Genomic DNA, 24803 nt, shown 5'->3' with positions numbered 1-24803 from the left:
AATTACTTCTACCCTCTGTAATAAACTGTAATCTAAGGCTGTACGGAATAAATTGCCTTAACATCAAGAAAGAGCAAAATCTGGAACACCTACAATCCTCCAACATACTTCCCTGCTGCCATCTATTCATTTTTCTCACTGTCTTTTTCCCTCCAATGCATGACTTGTGTTCTCTGGCACTATAAGCAACCCCAAATCTCTCTCCTTTTCAGAGACACACATTCAGAGTGTCTTGGCTGTGATGCTGCCTATAGAGAGCCTATAAAATTCAAAACTAACTTGTTCTTTTGAAGCATCTAAATGCTGAAACTTTTCAGTGTCAGTTTTACTTCACATTTATGAGCAATCTCCCTGAAAACATTGACATAATTAACTCAAGTTCCTTCTGAATGAGGTTTTGCAACTGTTTTTTATAAAAGCACTTCACTGGACACTTAACTGCATGGGTAATTAATGCTCTAATTTGACACTGGCACCTAAAGCCTAATGCTAGCTCTACAGAAAACAAAAAGTAGTCAGTGATGACACTGCCTCAGAGATTTGGCTTTAAAAGCAACTTTAAAAGCAAATATGCAGTTTTCATATTCATTGTCTCCAACTGTTCACTGAAATATCTTGAAAAAATATTGCAATCTCTTTTTAATGAAATAATCTGAAAGTTTAGCTATTACTATTAAATTCACTATTATGTTTCATTCCTTCACCTATGTAATGAGTGCTAATTATGCTTTTTCATACATCTCATCTCATCTCTTACCAGATGGCTACTACTTTTAAAATCCTCACTTCCATCAAGCACAAACCTTCAAATCCAACCTTTTTTTTTTCCCTCTGCTTAACTACAACATAATTTCTGCTTTTTAGGTGAAGACTTTAGGTGCAGTTGCAGCTGCTGTTGCAGTTTATCACACCCTGTTTTTGGAAATTTACTCCAGTCTTGTGAGCCTGGAGAAGACCAAGTGATTTAGAAGCAGCAGTCCCAAAAGAGAAAAAAGCAGACAGGGAAGCTTGGGCGACTCACCACAGTTAATTAACTACTGCTCCAGCTCAAGTCTTGCAGTAATTGAAATCCTAGTTAGCCCCAAAGTATATTGCTTTTATCTCTTTGGGAAGTTTTAGAAGGGTTAATTCTGCATATTTTTTTTTATGATCATATTGCTTACTACTTAGAAAAACAAAAAAGAAAAAAAATGTAGGTGTAAGTTTAAAAAGCATCCCTCTTCTTTTTGGGAACTTTTCCACCAAATAAATAATTCTAGACTGGGATTTGATTCTTCTATTCAAATGGATCATATGTCAGTGGGTCATTGTTTCATATAAGTAAGATGCCAGGCTTTTTGTAAGCAACTGAAATCTTCTGCTTTCTTTACATTCTTCTATTATCTGTTTTAAAGTATTTCCTTATTTATTATCTTTAATACCCCATGAAATACACTGATTGTAAAAATAATATCTAAGTCATTAAGTGTTATCTAAACTACTTGCTACAATGTCAGCTAAAAGAAAACACATTTTAAGGGATTCTGTATCATCTTTCTATGAAAAAAAAAAAATAAAAGCAGATATTTTCCTTTATTTTCTTTTAGCCCTCTCTTAAAGACTTTTATTTTGTGATTCTGATATGTGACTGTTTTTATAATGTCAGGAAAGTACCTTGAGTTAAAAAATTTATTGTGCTATATAATCTTTGTACAGCAAGATTTAGCATTTCTGCATTAACCATCCTTTACACTGTAGTCTTACTATCTCCCTTCGAGGTAATCCTTTTTACAGAGGGTCATGGCTTTCCACTGTCTGTATGAAAACACATTTGCACAAAGAAATAAAAGCCAAATTCACAAACCTACAAATGACAAGCAGAAAGGGCTTGTATTCCAGCTTGCTTTCCTGCAAAATCCTTTGAAAGGCTAAACAGCCTTTTCAGAGCAAGCACTAATCTGCAGACTTGTATCCCTATGTTCAAATGTAATGAGATTCCAGTAAACACATGCACTCTGTGTCAACACAGTGAGCTCAATTTAAGAGCAGCTTATTTTCAGCTACTTTCAGGCAGCTAAGACCAGATCTGAAATGCTACTTTAACTGAAATGGGAATGCCTGTGCAGGGATTTGCACTGAATTCGTGAGACATTCACAAGTTTCCTTATGGACAAGCCTAAAGTCATGCAGAGAGCTCTTTCACAATCAAAGCTTCTACTTCGTTGTCCAAACTCTCATTTTTTAGTTTCCTTTCTTGACTGAGGTTAAACAAAGTCAACTTTACCCATTGATTTTCTCTTTATCCCCACCAGTCTTTAAGAGAATACATAGATCTTGTACTTGAGTCTGAATCATTTACTATTATATTATACTTGTTGGAAGAGTGTGGCCTTTTTCTTTGTTAAATAGCAGTAATTTTCTTTTGAGGCCAGGCTGAATGGGAATCTGAGCAACTTGGTCCAACAGAAGGTGCCATGGCATGGAGGTTGGAAACAGATGATATTTAAGACCCTTTCCAACCCAAACCATTCCACGATAAATGATGTTCAATCTTTCCATATTCTAAATTCAGTATAAGTTTTGCAGATTTTTAGTTAGAAATCAAAATTAATGGTCTAGACTATACTCTACAGATTTCAAGAGATTAGTTCTTTGGTAAGTATTCCACAAAAAGGCACTTGGTACAGGAACAGTAAGTTGATGAAGATTTACTTTTTCATTACTCCCACACTTAAATAATGAAATGAGATCCCTGTTTCTTATAACAAAAGATGATGAAATGCATAAACAGAAAGGTTTCTTAAATCAGAATAAAATAAATTGTTCAGAGTAAATGACATTAAGCACCTCAACCAGCTATAATGAAATTAAATATGCCACCACGACTATTGTTGATATACCACCTTCGTGACCATTGATACTTAGCCAAACAGAAAATGAAATTTGGATCAAGTAAAATAAAAAAAAAAAACAACAGTGCTATTGGTCTGCAGTTTTCTGCTGTTTGACACATGGTTTGTATTGTAGGTGCACGAATAACCCTTATGAAACCCTTTGCAAGCTTGTAAATAAACACCAGCTACACAGAGTAATGTTGATTTATATAAATGGAAAATGCTTTCAGGTTTTATGCTGGTTCCATATTTCAAACAAGCTGGAAGTATAGATGAAACGATCAGAGTCACTGCTTTGAAAAAGTAATCAATGCCATTTGTTTTTCTGATTATACACTTACTGGTTTGTAATTAAAAAACAAAACAAAACAACAAAAATGCCTTCATACCTCAGGGCAAAAGAACTCTCTGGAAGATAATCCTCCTCTCTTACACTGTTTGTTTTCTAGTTCCCCTCCTCTCTTACACTGTTTGTTTTCTAATCCCCCTTCAAAAACTGTCTCCAGGTTTGAAATCAGGCTGAATCAAACAGTATATTTTTGCTGCGCCTTAGAGATAAAATCTGTATTATTTGAGAAGCTGCACAATTTGCATAGAGAACTGACCAATTCTATGAGAATCCGAGAACTAAGACTTTTTTTCACTCCTACATAGAACTTCATGTAGCCTTGGCCCATAACTGTGCAGAAGAGCATCTAAAAATTTTTCTGATGGACAAATAGTTTCACCACGTCTAGTTACCTTCTCTGGGGACTCTTTCTGGCCCAGAGACAAAGGACCATTTTCACATGACAATCACTGAAGCTTCAACTTTTAAGATAACTTTTAAGATTGCTGAGAGCAAAACTGATCAAGGCCGAATTTGCCCTGGGCAGAAGCCTGAAAACTAGAGAAGAATCCCTAACACTGTTGTCATCCTTGACCAAAATGTGCAGCAGTTTTCCGTATCACTGATAAGAAGGTGCCACCACTGTTAATTATCTCAGTGGCATAAAAAAAACATATCAGAGCATGAAAAAACCACAGATTTTTATTACAAATTCTTCGTGTTTCCTTTCCTGCTGCTAATACTTTCCGAGCTGTGTTGGGAGTAAAGTTTTCTGCACATATTTCTTTTCCTATTTCTTTTCTGTTTCATCAGAAGACATAAGCAGGCAAAGCATTTAAAGAATAAACTTAATCTATGTTAATAATGTCATTGTCTGGAGTAAAGACAATGTTTCAGGAGGACAGCAAAGATCTGAACTTTACATCTTCTTGCTTATATATGAAAAGGTCTCAGATGAAGAATCTCTTTATCTAGTGGATTGTTTCCCTTTAAACAAAGAATAAAAAACCAAAATGTACTGCTTTATTTGTATTTGTCACTGCCAGTTTACATAATGCTGGGAAATTATTTAAGTCAAAATCTGTTGCTGATGTGGCCCATGTCATATTTCTACTTTTAGAGGTGGCAAAAAAGGTTTCATATCCACATCAAGCTGCTTGCTCAACTTTTCTGGTGTGGTTTATATTAAATACAGAAGGAGGCAGCAATTTAGTAATCCCTGAAAGCATCCTTGTGAGGAGTCAGACTGAGCTGTTAGCAAAACTCAAGTCATTTGGTATCAGGTTTTAACTCCATGTAGCAGCAGAGGTGTGAAAAAGACCAAGTGAATTTTAATACTTCTCCCATCAGAACATTGCTACTTGAGCTTTGCACTTATGCAGCACATGGAACATCACTGTGATGACAATTTTGACATTCCATTTCTCTTCATCCGTCTTGTCACTGTTCCTTTTAACATGCATCAGCTTTATTCTACATATAACAACCAAGATTGTTTTAACAGCAAATAGATACATCTTCAAGTCCTCTGACCAATTATATTATACATTTAGATGCCTAATATTCTGCACATATAACAATTACTACAAGGCTGATATTTAATTCACTTAATTAATTTCAAAGCGAAGGCATGTTTGAAGCCATGCAACTGAAGGATTCCTCCAAGGTAACCATTTAACAGCTAAGTAACCTTTAATTACTTGCCATAATGATACACATCTAAGACAGATACTGTTATACTGTGACATCTGAGCACTTTAACCTAAAGGTAGTTATTAGCACTCCCATGCAAGATTCATTATGGATCATATTTCATTAATGGAAAGTATTGTGTTCTCATCTGATTATATACTTGCAAACATTTCTTAATATATCTGAGTGTGACCATGTTGCAACTTGGAGGAATCAACAGATTTTCATTAATCAGGAAGCATTTCTTAACTAAACTATATACAATCATACAGTTGGTTGTACGAGAGTTCTTCTGGACCTATCTGATACAAACATTAAATAGGAAATTTCTTAGGGATGGACAACGTGTACAATTGTGATTAGCAGTGCAATACTTGAAACTGAAATAATTAAAATGCAAATTAATGCTGCACTGCAAGAATCACTAGCTGTAATTTATATCACTACAGGTGAGAAGACAGTCCAGACTTGTAGATGACTGCAAATGTACACAAATTAAAATAGATTGGATGACATAGCAAGTCATCGCCAATTCTAATAGGCGTGAATTCATCATGATAACATTTATTTATTCTTCACAATACTTCTTTTTAGCTAAGTTTTCCAATGGTGACTGGTTTTTTCATCCAAATGTTCCTCACATTATTTTCTGACTCACTGAGCTGCAGAAAAAAAAAATATTTTTTAAAACAAAGCTTTCTTCTGGGAAGAAAATAAAAATAACCATATGTGAAATGTCTACAGAAAATAACACAGAAGCTGAAGAGAAAGAAAAAGCAGGCATTAACTAGTCTTTTCTTGAGTTCCCAGGAAACGTTGCATGGTTACTCACCCTTTTCCAATGAAATGAGTTTCTTAGGAAATAACTAATTTACTCCAAGTCCACAGAGGCATGAAGGAGTCAGAGGCATGTATTTCATTTGAGTCAGGTCATGCTCATTAAATTATTTTTCTTACATGGACAAGGGCAAGCTGAAGGAAGGAAGAGAAGGGCACAGAACACTTCTCTCACAGGAACGGTATTTGAAGGAAGATGCAGAGATTTATGGTTTATGCTCAGAAGCTCAAGAGAAGCCGGCACACTTCCACACTTACCAAGTGCCATAAACAGAAAACAAGTTGTTACAAGATATGTAAGCTGGAACTCAGCATGAATGGAAGAGTAAACACCTTTTTTTTCTAAGTGACTTCCAGAAGGTTTATTCTTAGATTTTGAGAACAGAAAGAGTTGCTGAAATCACTTAATCTGATTTCCAGCATCACACAAGCTGTAGGCATATGGGAAAAGCACAAATATTTCAAACTGCCTGTTTCAGTACTATTCTTAATCGCCCATAGCATTTCAGCAGTAAATTGATTAACTCTTCATGGCAGGAGATATATGGACTAATGTAAAATGGAAATAATTATTTATGTCTTTACACTGCTTTTGTATCTGTTATTTTTAGGTAATTCTATGCACAGTCCCCTGATCCTTCCATGCACAAAATAGAATGTCTGTCTAAGCCATGACCTGTTCCTTAAACTGCATTTTGTTCCTGCTGACAGGTAGTATTGAAGCAATCAAGCATACATTCCTGTACCTGGTGTCTACACTCACAAGAGTGTTGTTTAAATAATTATTAAGGATTTTTTGTCTTGTAAGACTTTTGAGACCTTGAAATAATTGACTGTTTATTTGTATCATCTTATGCCAGCAAAATCTATGATGCAAAAAAGATGAAAGGTTTTATGTACGCTGGCAAAGAAACCTATTCTTTATACTTTGTAAGGGTATTTAGCAAAGTTACAAAGTGTACAGTGGGTGAATTCTATCTGCTCTTGTTTTGCAGAGATCTTTCTTCTTCCAGCCATCTTCTCTGTGTGTCTGGCATATATGGGATTAATTCTTCTCTTTTTTAAATGATTCAGTAAATTTTTTCCTTAGGAAGAAAAGCACTATTTACTAGTCAATCAAGTACTGTTTTCTTACCGAACTATGGAGCAGTGGAATTTTATGATTTGAATGAATTTAGATGGCAACAAATTTAAGACAGTCCTTGTGTAACAGGGTAGAGAAGAGACTCAGTTTCAAAATCTTTAAAAGGTAGGGCAGCTTCTGGAAATTATTCTGAAGGGTTTTTTTTTAAATCAACATGAACATGTATATAAAAGTGAGGATGGTCAAGATGAGCAGGAGAAAATCTATTATTTCCTGTTCCACCTGGCAACTGCTGGAAATATTCATGTCCTGCTGTTTACTCACAGAAATAGCAGTTTCACCTGTAGTTGCTTTGCTTTTTATTAAAAAAAGATATAAGATTTAATCATTGTGGAGAAGCCACTTTTGCCATGCCAACTGCAGCTGCTGATGAAAGAAAGGGATGTCTAAGGGGCTTGAATGCACACCAAGGAGGCCTTCCATTGTAGAAAGTGACTTGTTCTTTCCTGAATCTGTTTGAAAGCTTCTATGTCCATGAGCGTTCTCATTTTTCCTTTGGGGAAATTCTCCCTTTATTGGGAATTCTGTATCAGTAAGAGTCTTGTGGTCAGGAGCAACATCAGGAACAGATTTTGAGGAGATCAGGCAAGAACTTCTCCATCACTGCTGAGCAGCCTGTGCCTTGGCCATACACCACTTCCTTGGCCACTTCCTGGGCCTAACTGCAGGCCAGACACCATGCCAGTGTGACACCATTACACTCATATAATGCCAGCACGCAGAAACTATGAATATCAGGTTGGTCTGAAAGCATGGGAAAAGGCAGTGCTTTCAGACTTTTTTTTGTCTCTGAGCGTTAAATATATCCCACAGACTTTAAATGGCCTGAAAGGCACTTCACAGCATGCCAGCTGTCATAAAATTTTAGGCAAAAACCAGTGAAATCAGTTCATCAATAAGGCCTTCATTAGATTCTTGTGTCTGAGTATTTAATATAACTGGCTAGTTTGCTGTTCAGCATTTCACAGCACTGTGGTCTGTATGTGGAGCATCACCCACAGCTAAAACTTGCTGCATTGTGACCTTGGCTGTTTAAAGATTATTTGACAAGATGTTGGTACTGAGCTACAAACACAATGCAGTCACTTCCTTCAGTGGCAGAAATCACATTTACGATTCTTCTTCATGAGGTCAGCCCCTGTCAACTGGAGCCTTGCGACGTGAATCCCACAATGAATAATGCTGCTTTGATGTTGATCTATCCAAACCTGACCTCAATACATCCTTCTTTCAGTTTTGTTTCCTCCTGTGCCTCCAAATCAAGAAATAATTTTATTTATAAGTCACTTCCTCAATTAAGTCAGTCTATACTGTAAGATGGCTTTCCACTGTTTTTATTACATTGGTTTCCCAACAGATGGTGGTTTGTTATTTTATTTTTTTCTCCCCCATGTTGATCAAGAGATCAAAGGATTTAGCCATACTTGTCTTTTGTTTCAGGAGGTGTGTGGATGAAATTTTGCATATGTTGCATGACTGTGAAGTTGAGTTAATGTTTTCAATTGTTACTCTAACAAGAGGCAAATGCTGAATTTCTGTGTTACTAGAAACATTATAGGCTGTGTTGATGAGCCAACATAATATTCCCACCCAGAAAATTGGACCGACATCTTAATGTGACTGCCATACCTCCTAAAAGTACAATCTATGTCTGTAATGAATTAGGAAAACTGTATCATCTCATGGTAAAGTAAGGTAACCATGTGTCAGGGGGAATATTTACATTATGGGAATAAATAATTCACCATAACATCCTTTAACTGATGAGAAATAATGAACATCCAAATGCAAACAGTGAGTGTATTTTCAGCTCCTCTGGTAGTCATCGCTGAAATTAATTTCCTTAAAGTAGTCACAAAATTCTGAGTAATCCTTCTAACAATGCTAGAAATGAATGTTTTTTTCCTGTGACTATGAAAATGAGAAGTGCACCTCAGTTTTAGCTACCCCAGTATAAGTCACAGGGAACTCCACTGAAGACAAATAGTTCTAGAAAAAAAAACACCCCATACTTTAAAAGAATAAATTAAACCCAGATCCTAAGAGGGTCTTTAACTTGAATCACTCATTATCTCAGCACATTCAAAGCTACCCGTGGTTTTAAGACATGGACTCACAAAACAAGACATCACATGTGGTATAAGTGAAAGTCCACCCAGTGGTTCTGCGTGTGCGCATGTGCACGCTCCACTCCGCAAATTTACTCCCATGGAGGTCTGTCTCTAGCTCAGTCTTTTTTTGTTCCCTCCAGCAACATGAAAAAAAAAAAGTTTTCCCACAGTTCTGAGACTTATTTCTTTGAACCTAATGAATATGTCGACTGGCTTTGGTTTCTTATTCATGGAAGCCATTCAGCTGTAGCACACTGTATACAGTTCTGCCCTGTAATCAACCAGCACTGCTCAGCCACCAAGGACAAAAGCCATGTACGGTGAGGGAACAATGGTGTCCTCAGTTATCTCACTGGAAGCATGCTAGTGCACAGATTCCTCTCATTAGGAGGTTGGGGGGTTCAAATTTGACACTATTACTCACACTGGACTCTTTTTGCATTGGGAAAACCTAAAAAAAATGTCTATGTTAAAAATTACTTTGTTAGAGTTGGTTTTCTCCAACAGTGCAGGAGAAGATGCAGTATCTTGCCAGTTCCAAGCTTCCTTTTGTGCCACTGCATACCTGTAGAGATCAGACCAGATCCATGGAAACACTGACACTGTCCCCAGACCATATCCTTACTACTTCTCCCTCATCTCAGGGTTTTATTTGTTTCGATTAAAACCAAACCAGAGAATGCTGGAACATCACCTGCAGTGACTTCCATTTACATTTTCTTAAAAGATCTGTATAAAGTAATATTAAATTAATATAGTTCTGGAGTTCATTTTTCAGTTTGGTTTGGTTTGGCTTGGTTTCTTAAGAATAAACTGGGAGGTCTGCCATAGCAATTTGGATATATTTATCAAGTCCTAAACAAAAGTTAGTTGCTGAATAGCTGAAATTATCAGACTTGAATAGTGATTACAGTTTCATTAGTGGTTTCTGCTGTGCAACAAATGGCCCTTGCAGTTGTAAATTCTATGTCTTTCTTCTGTTTCTCATCATATCTTATACCTCTCCTCAGTATGACTTACTAAATAGCCATGCTTCCATTTTACCCTTCGCCAAGTAGTCTGAGGAATAAAGGTGAAGAAATGAAATAGCCACCACACTGTTTTCACTTGTGTTAGTTTAAAACTTGATTTCATTTCCTGCATGTAAATGTTCAACTTGTAAATCTCAGAGTGAGCCTCAGACATAATTACTGACTTTGTCACTTTAGACATAAATATATTCCAAATTGCTTAGGTGTAATTATGAAATATGCAAGGGCAGGACTGGATGCATTAAATGACAGCTGAAAACCTACAATGTTCATATTTCCTGTCAGTGATTAAAGCATGACCCCTTTGCTAAATACCTTACTTCCAAAAATGGTATTTGTACCACATCTGAATTTTAAGAAACTAAGCCACATCCTTTGCATACTTATGATTTGGAATATCCCTATTCTTACAAATACACCTTTAAATAGGTAAATGGAAGGTCAGATGGATCAGCTAGTTGTCAAGCATTCAGCTGTCATAAAGGCACAGCCTCCTTAATTGAATATACCACGATAAAAAACAGTAGCTACATATTTAATTTATCATGCTTTCATTGTATGAAATGTTTTTTACATTAACAGTTTAGTTAGTATGCATTATAATTTTTATTAAGAAATAGATTCTTATCTTGATAATTGTGGAAAAAAAAAAAATTAAAATTTTTAATTTTAGTGTGCCACCTTGCTGAGGATGAAATATCCAGTGTGTAGACTTTCCCAACAGCAAGGGGTAGAAAATATGTCAGCCATTGCTGCCATGTGTTCTATTCAGCTGAGAGAAGTTTACTTCATAAATTAAACTATTCCGACAGCTAAATTATCACACAAAGGCTAATAGTCCTGCTTTAAAGGATCTGCCCTGGATATAAATGTTTATTGGAAATATATTTTGCCTGGAGATGACAGGATGAAGTTTTGAAAAATCTGAGTTTTCCTGGTTTAGTTTCTCTTTTAGCAAAGCAAGTGTTCAAAATACAGCTAAAGTCAAAGAGATCTGCAGCATTCAAAGACAGGCCTTCATAAATAATAGCATTTAACCATGAACCTGATTAATATTTGTTTACAAAGGGGTTTATGGAGTTTTTCAAAAAGCCTTTTAAATGGGAATCAAGTTACTTCTTTATGGTGACCTTCTACTTCTGTAAGTTGCACATGATTGTGCAAGGTAACAAGAGGTGCCACCCGGGACGTAGCACTCATCCTGTAAGATAAGTGTACTTCTGCATGATGGTGCTTAAAAATGTATAGAGCTTCCAGCAACATATCCTGGTTTCCTTACTGAAATATTTGTCAGACCTTACCAGAACAAATGATACATTTAGACTGTCATATGAGAAAGGACTGTCACGTTCTTTGCCATTTCCCTCTACGCCTCTTGTAAATGTTAAATTTGGTCATTCAAAAGTTAACATATCACATCCCTTCCCAAACAATGCCATAATGAATTATGGCTTGGAAAAAGAATTATATGCTATATATAGCTACATACAACTGTATGTAAAACTATATACTTAAAAAATGCTAGGAAGGTGATATCTATGACAAGATTTATTCATTTTTAACAAGTGGAGGTAAATTGTACATGTGTGAAAAGCCTGATTTTGTGTGAAACTTTTTCACACAGGGTAACCTAAGGGACTGGAAATCCATGTCAGGTGGAGCAGGAGAAGTGATGGTTTGCAGCCTCATCACCTCCAGAGGAATCCAGCCCCTTTGTTTTGTGATTTTGGCCACTGATGCTGTGAGATGCCTGGACAGATGTGTGCCTGGCACTGACTATCCTGTTACCTGTCACCCTCCACAGACAAGAACATCAGTACAGCAAATTGTTCAAGTGCCTGGGGTTTCCCAGTATAGCAGAAAGCACTTGGCAGCTTTTTACAACACAAGGTGAAGTACATCAGTCTTTAAAGATCTAAGAGATGTTTTCTTTTTCTCTGCGGTAAAACTATTCATACAATGGAAAAAAGCACTCTAAAAGGTACTCACACTGTGCCTAAGCCAGTGTTCTGGCTCTTCAGCTTTGTTTTCCTGTATTATAGTAACAGGATATCTGGAAGTTTGAAAGGTTAAGGCACCTGTGAACTAAAGAAGGCTGTTGCAGTCTGTAAACTAGATCATCTTTTAATGGCGTTTCTCTGTAATTACAGTGATGCTTAGAATGAGTATGTCACACAAAACAGTTCCATCACAAATGAGAATAATCCTTCAACAGTATCCTTTTCCTTCACGCTTTCTCTATATAAGCATATAAATACAACACGAAGGTATAGTTAATTAGATAGAAAGAAAACTAGCCTCAGGTGATTTTTTACTTAAAAAATCATTTGCTCTAACGTTTCACTTAAAAACCACAGCTCAGAATCTTGACTGACATAAACTGACACAGGTCTGCTGTCTTTGATGAAGTTAGGCTAATTTATGCCCCATCTACAACTACTGAAACCACTGTTTCATCCTGAATTTTTACACTAGATAAACACAACATGTTTAGTACTAGCAATAGCATTGAATCTTCAATTAGTGCATTTCTTCCAAGTCATTCCTTCAGGGAAAAAAATGCTCTTCCATCACTATATATATAATATATACACAGAGACAAAATGATAGATGCAGAAATGTGTCAGAACAGAATTGTCCATTACTTAGGAAATGCACTCTGGACCTCTTCTAATATGAAGAAAAGAAGGGATAAAAAAGAGTGAAAAGTATATTTCAGCAAAATTTTATGAGTTGAACCAAAGATTTTTAAAACACACAGAGTCCGGAAAAAGCAAATATGTTACAGGTGGTAGCATTACATAACTTCATATGCAATAACTTAATGTTTTATGTACATCATAAATCTAAACCGCATTTAAAACTTCTTTATTGATTGAGAAATAACCTGCAAGTAAAGTGATCCCAGATCTTTTAAGTTAATGCATTTAAAAATGAGTTTTAATCTGTTGGACAATGACAAGAAATTTGGAATTAGAAGACAATAAAAGAAGCTGATTTAGTTCTTCAGACAGCACTTACTGATTTATCTCTGCTGAAGAAACCCCTAATGCATTCCTGCTGAGGATCTGGCAAACAATTTTGTAAATCTCTTGCAATGCCAGACTGAGCATTAGCAAAAAAAAAAAAAAAAAAAGGTGCTATAGGGCATTCCATACACCTCCACCTGTGTGTAAGGGTGAAGTCTATGGAAAATCCTTTTCTTACTGAAACAGGACTGTTCCCTGCTGGTTCACTCAAACTACCCCAAAGGGAGCCCCGGGGAAAGGGAGCAGGGCTCCTTCCCCCTGCTCAGGCACGCTCAGGCAGGTGCACTCTGCATCCTGTTGTGATTTTCTAGGGGGGTTAATGTACCTCTACGTCTCCCTCCAGTTGGATTTGTTCCTTTCAAGCACAGATCTGACTTGTTTAATTTTGCAACCGTTAAGTACAACATTCCTACACATCCAGCCCTGTTTCCTCAGAAGTCAGTGGGTGCAAAACACAGCTTTACTAATCACTTCCTTGTTTTGTCTGGTAATTGGTTTCTTGTATTATATTGCATTGAGGACAGAATACCACATATTGCCTAACCCCAGATCCCTGAAGTTTGTGTAGGTGTCTGTGTTAGATCATCTCCCCTAAACTCATGCACATAAAATGGATGATATCAAGCTTTAAATTTGGCTGCCCTCAGGTATTTTCTGCATATCCACACACTATGCTCTCTCCAAATATGTTCCTTCCTGCTTCCTTGTGGCTTACATGCTTAAAGCCTATTGAAATATTAACTTTATTCCTCCCTCGAAATACTGTGGTTATTTGCTTACACATCTGGAATGGATTTAAGCAAAGATTAGTCTGCTTTACTCCTCAGACCACGGTGTAATTCACAACATATTAGGTTGTATACATTTGTGCACATCATTTTTAATCAGATGCACAGCATGCCGTTCATATCCTTTTCGCTTTTTATTATTACTTCTGATACTGTACTTCATCAGACTCAATTAAATCTGCCTTGTTCCATCACCAGAAATTATTTTCTTCAGGTATGGAATGGGGCTATGATACACTGCTTCATATCAAAGAGATATTCAACGATTCATATTCCCATTATTTTATGAATGTCACACAAAGTAAGTTATTTCCTTTCCCCAGCCATAAAAATGGTACCATGTTCCAGCTTCCTGCAGCCTACTCCAATTGCTTCCAGAGTCTTTATCACTTGCCACTCTGTTCTTTAAATTTCACTTCTCCACTCTCTTCAGTCTGGCACACACTGATTTCCTCTTTGGATTCAGGCAGGTGGGTTACATTCAGAGCTCAGATAAACAAGCAGTCATACTGGAGAGTAGGTACATTCCCTGACCATTCCCCTAATCTGTTCACATTTACCTTTGTAAGTGCTTGAAAAATAAATAAGCAGATGGTGAAATCAGTTAATTTTTCACAAGTCTGGTAGCTGAAAACAAATCTTCAGGAAGAGTTTTAGATGGCAATTTTTAACTCATAATCAACTGCTTGTCTTTGCTTATACTTTTACCTTCTTTAGTATGCTAGGGAGGTATAAACTCTACATGATACGGAAGCAATGGCCCTTTGACACGTCCAGTGCTGCTGTCTGACATGAGAACATAAACCATCTGGCTCTCACAGATGCAGGGTGCAGGGGTGCAGGGGTTAAGATTGTATTCCCCTCATTCATGGTGTCTCTAATAGCTGCTGTCAATCAAGCACACTCCTCTTCCTCATCTCCACAGAAGAAGCACATTTGAAATTCCTGGCTAGGTAATGGGAGAGGAAGGAGCAGGCTCTAGCTGAGAGAAAGGACAGATTATTTTTCATTGCAGATCTAATAATTTATTCATCTGATTTTCACCCTTTCAAGGGACAGAACCCAGGCTGACTGTTAGATTTGTCAAAGCCCACGAAGAGGTGGGTACACTGCCTCCTGCCTGCCTCACTTTCTTTCCACACAGGCAGATCTGACCTGAGAAAGCAGTAAAACCTCTCCAACTATTCAGATATAGAAACTTGTGCCACTGGAAGGGCAGGTGAAGATGATTTCACTCACATCTTAAATATGTAAAGGAAAACAAAGGCCAACAGTGTCTGAGGCAATTCAGATAAACACACTCCTGATTTCTCTCATTTGAGAAAATGAAATCAGGGGTCACGAGAATGACTCAAGCTAAAGGAGACTTACAAACTTACTGTATAAATGAAAAAAAAAAAAAAAAAAAAAAAGCCAACCAAAAAAAATCCCTAACAATTTAGATTTTCTTTATAGGAAGGGACTGCTAAAAAGAACCTAAAACAAGGGTCCTCTTTCACTCCAGGGCCAAAACTATCACTGATTCAAGACTCTAAAAACAGAATGTTAAACCAAGGTTAGGTCTGGCCTCTCATCTCTGATCATCCTTTCTATAAATCCTTGTTAAAGTGTGTGTTAGTTTTATGGTACAGCAATAAAACAGCCAAATGTAGAAGTAAATGACCTCATGCGAGCTATCTCTGTGCAGATAGATTCCCTTGGCAGATAGCCAAGGATTGATTGACACACATCTTACGGAACTAGAGTTAATTAATATGTCTACCAATTCCCAAATGAATCTCAGGAAGCAGAGAATCTGTTTAATGCAGTAAGCAATGACATACTGTGTGTGGTCAAGAGACAATCACTAATTGCCAAGAATGCATTGTAATAAAGCATTAAAGAATATGAACAAAACCCTTTCTGGTCTGCAGCTCCCTTTTCCCTTCAAAACCCCATTCTTAGAACATTTTAAAGACTTATGTTTCAAATATCGAAAGACATTTTCATAGGGAAAAATAGTTCCCAGACTATGAATTCAACACTTAAAGGGTTTGTTAATTTTTCTATGAGAAGAAATAGTCGTCATTCATTCAACAATGATGTCTTTATTTTCAAGGAAATCTGCAAACCTGAATTGCAACAGCATAAGGTAACTTGAAAGAACTGGTTTTATGAAGATCACAGAAGCTACAAATAACAAAATTATGGATTCCCTAGTAAAACATACCCATAAATGCTGAAAGCACATCAGAAGTCTGACTGCTAAACTGAAACAGGCCATTGAGCAATACTTAGGTAAGCCAGACAGAAAATACAGTAAAGGAGACTAATTTATATTACATACTCAATAGAAAAATAAGAGATTGGCTGCTCTGGAGAGAAATAGTATTGAAGGCCAGCACAGAGACATTCTAGTCAAATCTTCAGCCAGGAAAACCAGCCTAGTCCCATGGCTTCTTGTGAGTGATTCTATTTTTTACCAGGGAAGATCGTGCTTATCTATTTAGTTATGATGATCACTGACAAAATGGTCTACTGAGCTGTCAAAATGAGCTACTGCAAGAATTCTGCAATAGTAAGCAAAACTCAGCAAGAGATTAAAGAAATGGATGAAAAGAGAGTGATTTATTTTTCACAAAAAACTAAGGAAACAAAACCAAGGTGACGTATGAAAAACTGTCAGTGTGTTAGGACAAATCTGAGAAGGGAGTTATAAGAAGGTGTGACACTGTTTTAACTCTGGGAGAAAGCTGAGGTGGTGTCAGACTGGGAGGAAACTAAAGACAGTGTTTGGACCAGAATAAATACAGTGGCTGAACTACCCCTCTTATGCTGGCTATTTGTCCCAATTATAAAAAAAGTGCTTTTTAAGTTCATGAGCCAGGTAGAATGAGTTTATTTGTAACTACTTAAGCCCCTGGGGGAAGAGATGCTGTGCAGGGAAGGAAAGTTAGAGATTCTGCTGTGATTTATCAATCAGCACGTCAGCACCTGATTCAGGAGCAAGTCTTACCAGATCTGCTTCCCAAGCCACAGAAACTAGTGAGAATGAATTTTGACAGGAAGAGATCATGGCTAAACACCAATAAAGAATAAAAGTATAAAAAAGAAAAATCTTGTTTTAAGACAGTTTACCTCAGGATGGCTTCCAACTTCAATATAGGTGCAGACTGGATGAAAAGCCCCTGTTCCACAAGCATACAGGTGGGTTTGGTTGTAAGCCTTAAGCACCTTGATGAAATTAGCACATTCTCTCTGCAAAGAAAAGGAGAAAACAAAAAAATTATTCATAGAGTTAATTCAGTGATTTTGACTAATGTGAGCTCTTCTGTGTTAGAGATATATGGCTGAATGAACAGATTTGTAAAGTGTGATCATTTCATGCTGTTCATAAGATTGTTTACTGCTAAGCATTTAATAAATAGCCTGATTTAATTTCTCATTTAAATATCTTTGGTTGCTATTTAAGAAAGCATCTAACCCTGAAGAAAAGATTACAAAAAAACCCCTTATTTTTGTTTCAGACATGCTTCATCTTTGTAATTTATGCTATTGCTGTGCTTGTAAGACAAAACCCATTTATAGAAATGTGTCAGAATGAAATAATGAAGAAAAATGGGCCAACTGTTTGCTTGTATTCAATTAAGTAACAATTAGAAGAAAAATGGGCCAGATGGAAGGAGTTGATGAAAACCAAATCATTGATATAGCATTCTTAACAATCATACGAGTGCTGCCTCACCCCCAGTGCCTGTGTCTACAGGCCAGTCTTACACATATGAATACATATGTTAAACTTCCATACAGTCATTGACAGCCCCTAGAATACAAGCTTTGTAAGACTTGGACTTTATGTTTTCTTCCTATACGAATTATCCATCATGAGTTATTTTAGTTCTCAGCAAATAAAAATTTAATAGCAACACTAACAGTCCCTAGTACAAACATTATCTGTTATCTGTTAACAAAACTGTCATTATTAATGCCTGGTGTTATTAAAATGGATAGTCAAGTCAACAACTTTTTCCATTTGTTTAATATTTTTATTTCAATCAGATCTAACATAAAAAAGAAATATGTCAATGCCTTCGAGTTGGTCTGCTGACACAATTGAAAAAAATGGATTTCAAACAGAAGGAAAATGAGAACAAGGAAATTAAGTATTTCCAGTAAAGTCTGTGTTTACCATGAGGAAATTTTTTCTCTGCAAGTTTGATGACTTTTTTGGTACAGTGCTCAACTCTACCTTTCCAAGTAGACCAGCACCCCTGGAAACACCACCTGAGCTACTGCACCCACAGAAATCTCCTTGACTGGCATCCTCCCTCTCTGTAACTTGCTTGCTAATTAAACCAGATACTCCCAAACACAAAGTAAAGGCTCTGGCAGGAAAATGCATGTGCAGTTTGAGGTATGCCTTAGGCCACCACAGGGAAAAGCAATGAACTTACACAGATGAAACACTGATTCCCTGCCTCACACAAAGGACTGCACTGGAATGACATTGCTCTTACAGTTTCATTGTATATTTGCATAACAGATAATAGCAATGCATTAAAAAGAGCACCCAGAGAAAAGCATCCGGAATCTTACTGCATCCCTGACTTACTGCTGTTAGCTTATCTTTTCAACAGAGATGGAAGAGAAAACATAGAGAGAGTTAAGGTAATCCAACAGGAAATTGAAAGAAGTAGAGATGAATGTTACTCTTAATTCTTTCCATTATGACCTTTCTTAATAGAAACACACTATTTCTTGTCCATTCTTATTCTTCCCACACACAAGTATAAGCATGAGCATCTATTTATTATATTTATGTTTATCCACAGACTGCTTTCCACCGTCATATGGTAGAGTACTAAGCAAATACTGGGCATAAATAATGAAAAAAATATGTTTCTATATTTTTATTAATGCTGTTTGTTCGTTGCTGCTTTAAGTAAAAGAAATATGGAAAACCCATGAAAGTCTATTAAAAATTCAATACCTACAAAAGTAAAATGGGAAAATACCCCAAATTCCTGTAACATTAACAAAATTTAAAAAAGATCCTCTCTTAAATTCTGGCATTCTGTGTTTCAGATGAAGCATCTGACTTTGACTCCACATAACTTAAAATTGAGCAATGATGTGTGCGCATTATTAAATAAATCAGAAGTTTCTCACTTAAGAGTTGTATCTGGCCTGATATAAACACAACACTGTTTCACTACTACAGTGCTTTGCCTTGTCAGGTTTAATGTATCATAATTTTAAAAATGTCTTTATGGTCTACTACTACCCTTTACTAAAGCTTTTTAAATTACCTACCTGAAGAACATGAAGTGTTAGAGGCTGGTGGCCACATATAAAATGCTGTGAGGAGATGGGCTGGACCTACACCCAGTGTGAAAAAACTGTGCTGATTTCAGAGGAATTATTCCGATTTACAGAAACACACCACCTGTGACTGTATATGCACTCAGAATCACACAGTCATAGAATATTCTGAGTTGGAAGGGACCCACAAGGATCATCAAGTCCAGCTCCTCAGTGAATGGCCCACATGGGGACTGAACATACAGCCTTGGTGTTATTAACACCATTCTCCAACCCACTGAGACCGTTCAGCTGCTTATCTGTAACACACAGCAAGAAGGTATTAGATAGCTAATGCTTTAAAGGTGGGATGGAAAAACCCTACTTAGATTAGGGGCAGGAGTCTTTGATTTCTGTGGGTGAAATTAAGAAAAGTTCTCTCACCACCTTCACTGGATTATTCCAGATCAGCCTGCGGAAGAAGGTGGATTAACCCTATCGTAGCCATGTTTGACCATCCAGTGTTCAGGATTGATAACAGTGTAAATATTAGTCAAGTGACTTCAAATTTACAATGTATTTCCAAAAGCAGATTTAGCTTATTCATCCCTTTTTTTGAGCTCTCCTAATTACTTGTACAGGGTGTTTTTTACCTTAGATGTCTGAGAAATACACAACCTAGTTAAACAATGGGGAAGGTAAATACCTACAGCAATAAACATTTGACTGTGATGAATAAATTTATATAACATTTAAGATTCCTAGTCCAGTTCAGACTGCTCTTACAGCTCCCCTCTGTTTTATAGCTGCATAAAGGAACCATTAAGGACTATTCAGTAAATTCTCATACACCTCTCTACCAGATTAGGTTTCTTTATATATTTTACATGGTAGTAAAAAAATAAATAAAGAGGGGTATTAAACTACAATAAATGACATCAAAGTAAAGTTACAGTTCTGATTTAAGCCCTTGTCAACTCAGGAAGTTCAAAGTGAAGTTTCTGCCCTGCCTGGGAGACGGTGCTATTCTCCCTGGAACAATAGCAACAGGCACATTGATTTCCATCTCAGACTCCTTCCTTTGTCCAATTGTGCTCAAGCACAGCTGCACAGGTACACCATTATGTGTGGAAATGTTGTATCTGGTCCTTTGATATTTGGAGCTTAGCAAGAGTTTGCTTTGGTGAATACTGGGTTTTCCTGGTTTATGTGACTCTGGGACCAAAAAGCTTCCCACAAACCTGTAATAAACCAACTTTAACAGCTTTGAATGATTTGCAAAGACTCTAAATCGCAGCACATGGGTATGACAAAGAAATATCAGGCAAAATGTGTGTGCACTCAATGCAATTTGGGTCTGCCACTACGTGAGACCTGGGTGACTGACTCCCATTCCTGTTTGTTTCCCCATTCCTGCCCTCACAGAACAACTGCTTCAGTGGCATCCAGGCGCCGTAGGTTGTGAAACCTGGCAGGCAGCTCTGCTGCTCCTGACACTGGTGGCTGCATAACTCGACTACAAAGCAGCTCCCCAACCCCCTTGGCTGGAGGCCTGGAATGACTTGGGTGTCTCCAGCTGGGTTTGTCCTACTTGGCATCAGTGTCTCCCCCTGCCAGACCCCCAGGCCGGCGCTATATTGTTGGTGTGGAGGTCTGTGCCAGCAGGACGAGGCACTTCACTGCATGACTGCAGAGTGTAAGGCACTGGAAGGGGGGCAAAGACAACAAAAGACATGTAGTATCTCAGAAAATACAGCAGGCAGGAGAAAGCACCCACCAGAGGAAGAGGAGGTAACGCAGAGGCAGAAGCCATAAGGAACAAATTCTCAGGGAAGTTCAACACTGCACCTGCATGCGAGTTCAGCCACCCAGTGCTACTGCATCAACTTTTATTTTCCCTGAGAAAGGAATGTTGTTCAAAGGGAATATATTGTGGACATATCCATACCCTTTGGATATTGTTCTTTGTCAAGTAAAATAGATGAAGAAAGAAAATTAGACTTAAAAAAATTATTTTCCATGTGGAAATAAGTTTTGTTCAAACTTGAGAGCAGAGTGTAGTGGGAGTTTAAATACTTTTAGCCTAATAACATGAATGAAAATGAATGCAAGGTTTGAAAAGTTCTCTGTAGGCAGGAAAGTATTATTTGTATTTATTATAATAATCATTATTTATGAAAATAAATGTTAAAGAAGAGGGGCACTGGGATCATCACAGTGAATCAGAAATTATTGCTCCTAATAATCTTGCTCATTGTAGTGAATGGCTTAATATTAAGAAACTTTTCAGTCTATATGAAGCTAAACACAGGTTTATGCCCTAAAGCTTGAGTTTATATATACATACATAGAGCTGCACATATGGCATAGAATGATTGAAGTAGTTATTCAAAGGGAAAATTAAGTACATCATGTGGGAGTTACTGCAGTCCTCAGAAATTCCCATTCATTTATCTACCTACCCCTGGAGAGGATTAATCTTCATTCATATTTCAATAAATGCTCTAAGGTTTCCACAAGAGCTGTAGGTTCTGCCTTTAGCCTTGTACAGAAATGCTTCTATCTTAAAATCTATATGACTGCTGGATCTGTGTCTGCAAACAGTTGTGATAGCATGATTGCCAACGACCTACAAAGCATGGCCAAAGAAATGGTGACATGCAGTAGCTGAAGCAGTCCCCACAAACCTCAGGCACAATCCAGTTTGTTTCTTTGTTTGAAGGAATGTGGACCATAACCAAAAGTCCAAGCAGCTCCTACAGGCTTTCCTGGGGTTAATTTGGTGCATAAGTGCACCAGGGCATTCAACTGAAGCCACTGTACCTTGCCTCTGGGAGTTAGAGGTACATTTGGCCACCCAAGGGAACATGCCCCAGAAGTTCACTGGGCACTTCTGAGTGAGAAAAAGGACTGAACTTCAGATATCACAAACATGTTTACACTTCCTCTAGACTAGACTGAGGAAGTTGTGGGGTTCAGATCCTCAATTCCATGCTGATGAATTATTGAAATGAAAGTGGATAAAAGAGTTTGCATCATACTACAGTAATGCAGCCACAGCACCAACTCAGCTGCAAATTCTCCTGTGCTAAAGTCCTACTTGTAAAACAAGTTAAGAAATTACTAGACTGTCACTTACATTCAGAGTGTGAATTAAAGTCAAAGAGGTCCAGTGTGTCTGGACAGGCACCTTAACTCAAAATTTTAATTCCAAATACTATACCAGCTATGAGGTCAGAGGGCCTGTCTTGAAGAGGAGACAAAGTGTTAATTAGATTTTCCAGAAGGGCACCCACCATATGAAGATCAATGTATCTGACTTACAAACTAAACACGCAGATTTATTTTTTAAGAGTTTTCTAATATTTATATATCAAGTTGATAGAAGGGCTTATGCAGAGAGAGATTAGCCTGAAAAAATAAATGACAAAGAAAATGTCTGCAACCAAAAGAATAAGAGCCAAATGCAGAAAGATTGAAAAACAAACAGTAAAGATATGTAACACTGATTAGGCTGTGTTATGCAGACTTTTCCCGGACAGTTACAAAAATAAAGTCCATCCATCTGTCAAAACATCTGCTCCATGTATGAAAATTAAAACAGAATTTAGGTGGGTTTTATGAGTTTCCAGTAATTATCTCTCCTCCAGAAGCCTGGAAGTTACGTCCTTCGATCTGGATTACTAATGCAGCAAAGAGTTCTTAATGACATCTTTTTAAGTTGAAGGATAAGTCCCTGTGACTAACTAATATCCAGATTTTTCTCCTTATTTTAAGAAAGTGGTTTCATTTTTTTTTAAACCAACGGTGATGTCCACACTGCTTCTCAGATATTGCAGCAAATGCAAATGGCCAGATTATGTAGAGCAAGAAGTAGAAGGCTGAATGATCCTTTACAGCATCATTAGCTTCAACAGTTTTCTGCTGATTTAATCCAGATAAGCATCAGGCCCAGTAACAAATTCTTCCTTTATATCAATCTTCCTACATAGCCAAGTGATTTAAATAGCCTAAGATTTTGTCTGAACTAGATGGACAAGAGGATTTAGAACTATCATCTAACAGCTGGACATGCAAAATAAATATGTATTTTGTGTCTTAAAATGGATGGACAGCTTTCATATAAAGTCCTATACATGAGGTTAATTATTATGTTTACTTTTTTTTCCATTCTTATGTCCCATTAGTCAAATTTTCAAGTGATGAGGTCAGGGATATCCACAGAGAATAAGAAATCCCCAATATTACTGCTGTCATTCAAATTTATCACACTGCTGAAAGATGTTCTGGACTTATCAGGGAGCTTTTTAATTTCTCTCTTTTGCTAGTGGGCTACTGCCAGCTGCCACCAGTTCAGTCGGAATACTGGCAGATATCTTTTTCCAGCATGGAGCAGCATTGTTTCAAGGAAAATATTTCTGAAGTGTTAGTGCAATAATATATGTGTGATTGCCATGTACACAGATGATGGACTGTCAGCTAGACCCAGCAAAGACTTCAACATGTCAGTAAGCACGGGCAAGGAAGCCTCTTCAGGGTGAGCTCTGCATCATGTGTGCTTTCACAGCTCCTGCTGTTTGGTTGTAAAGTTTTGTAAAATGCAGCAACATTATTTAAAAATGATTGCTGTGTCCCTCTTTTTATTACAGTAACATTTGGAAAAGTACTGGTCCAAATGTACAGTCAGCTTAAACAGGCCCAGAATAAGCAGTGAACAAATAAAATTATTTAGGTCCTGTTAAAATGAAATGGTCTTTTAAAATTTTATTTTATTGGAGTAAGCTGTTTGGCAACAGTGCTGCAAAGCTATTGTGTTAATGTTGGCTGGAACAGGAAAGTCCCCAAGTACTGGGATCTGTGTGCAGGCCCTAATGGGTGGGGAAATCCTGCCTGGCACCTGTACTCCACCAAATAACCTTCCAGCTGAACCTGTATAGGCAGGTGCATGATTTTAGAGTGGGGGAGGGCAGCTGGCATAAAAACATTTGCAAACTGTGACTGTGTACCCCTTGCAGCTGGGATCAATACCATCATCCACATCCCCATTATGTCATTATTGTTCCTTGCAATTAGCAGGATCAATGTTTTATAGTCTTACTCTGAAAAAGCTAGTCTGCAGTGCTGAGTGAAGCAAGGTGAGCAGGTGAAATATTGGGATCTGTGTTACAGAGAGGGGTCCCCATTAACTCACTTCTTGGTAGTTACACTCCCCATTTTTCAATGAGCAGCACACATTTCATCACACACACACACACAAATCCAATACAAACCAAGATTACACCTAGTTTTTCAAAGATGACAGATCTGCAGATTCAGTGGCCCTTATGCTGTGATCTACAGGTATTGTGATCTGGGGGATCTGACTCCTTTGGAGATTTCATAAATTACTCTCTTAGGCACAGTGACCACTGCCAGCATTGCAAAGGAACCATTGATTAGTTTCATACCTCAGTTTTCCTCTGCTGACAAGATATACCCTGAGAAACTTCAGACTGATGAGGGTTGATAAGACATTTTTGGTTGCATAGTACAGATTACTGTGCTTCCAGTTATCTTTCCAATTAAGTTATGCCTGTTATCTGTCTGATTTTTTGATATGACAAGAGTTCTCAAGAATATTTAAAGTGTATAATTTACTCAAGTTGCAGGATGTCTGCATGAATTTAAACCATTAAAGCATCAAGACAAGA

General features: G+C 37.3%; 1 protein-coding gene across 1 annotated transcript in view; it reads right to left on the bottom strand.

Moving 5' to 3' along the window:
- Positions 1-24803, bottom strand: part of LOC131592129 (semaphorin-3A) — a 160706-nt gene that overhangs the window by 77646 nt on the left and 58257 nt on the right. The window contains exon 4 of the mRNA XM_058863413.1: positions 16951-17070. Coding sequence (XP_058719396.1) covers positions 16951-17070 — 120 coding nt within the window. The remainder of the gene's footprint in view (positions 1-16950; positions 17071-24803) is intronic.

The sequence above is a fragment of the Poecile atricapillus genome, chromosome W, assembly GCF_030490865.1.
Source record: "Poecile atricapillus isolate bPoeAtr1 chromosome W, bPoeAtr1.hap1, whole genome shotgun sequence".
NCBI lineage: Eukaryota > Metazoa > Chordata > Aves > Passeriformes > Paridae > Poecile > Poecile atricapillus.
Note: the sequence above shows the minus strand (reverse complement) of the source record. Positions and strands in the feature narration are given on the sequence as shown.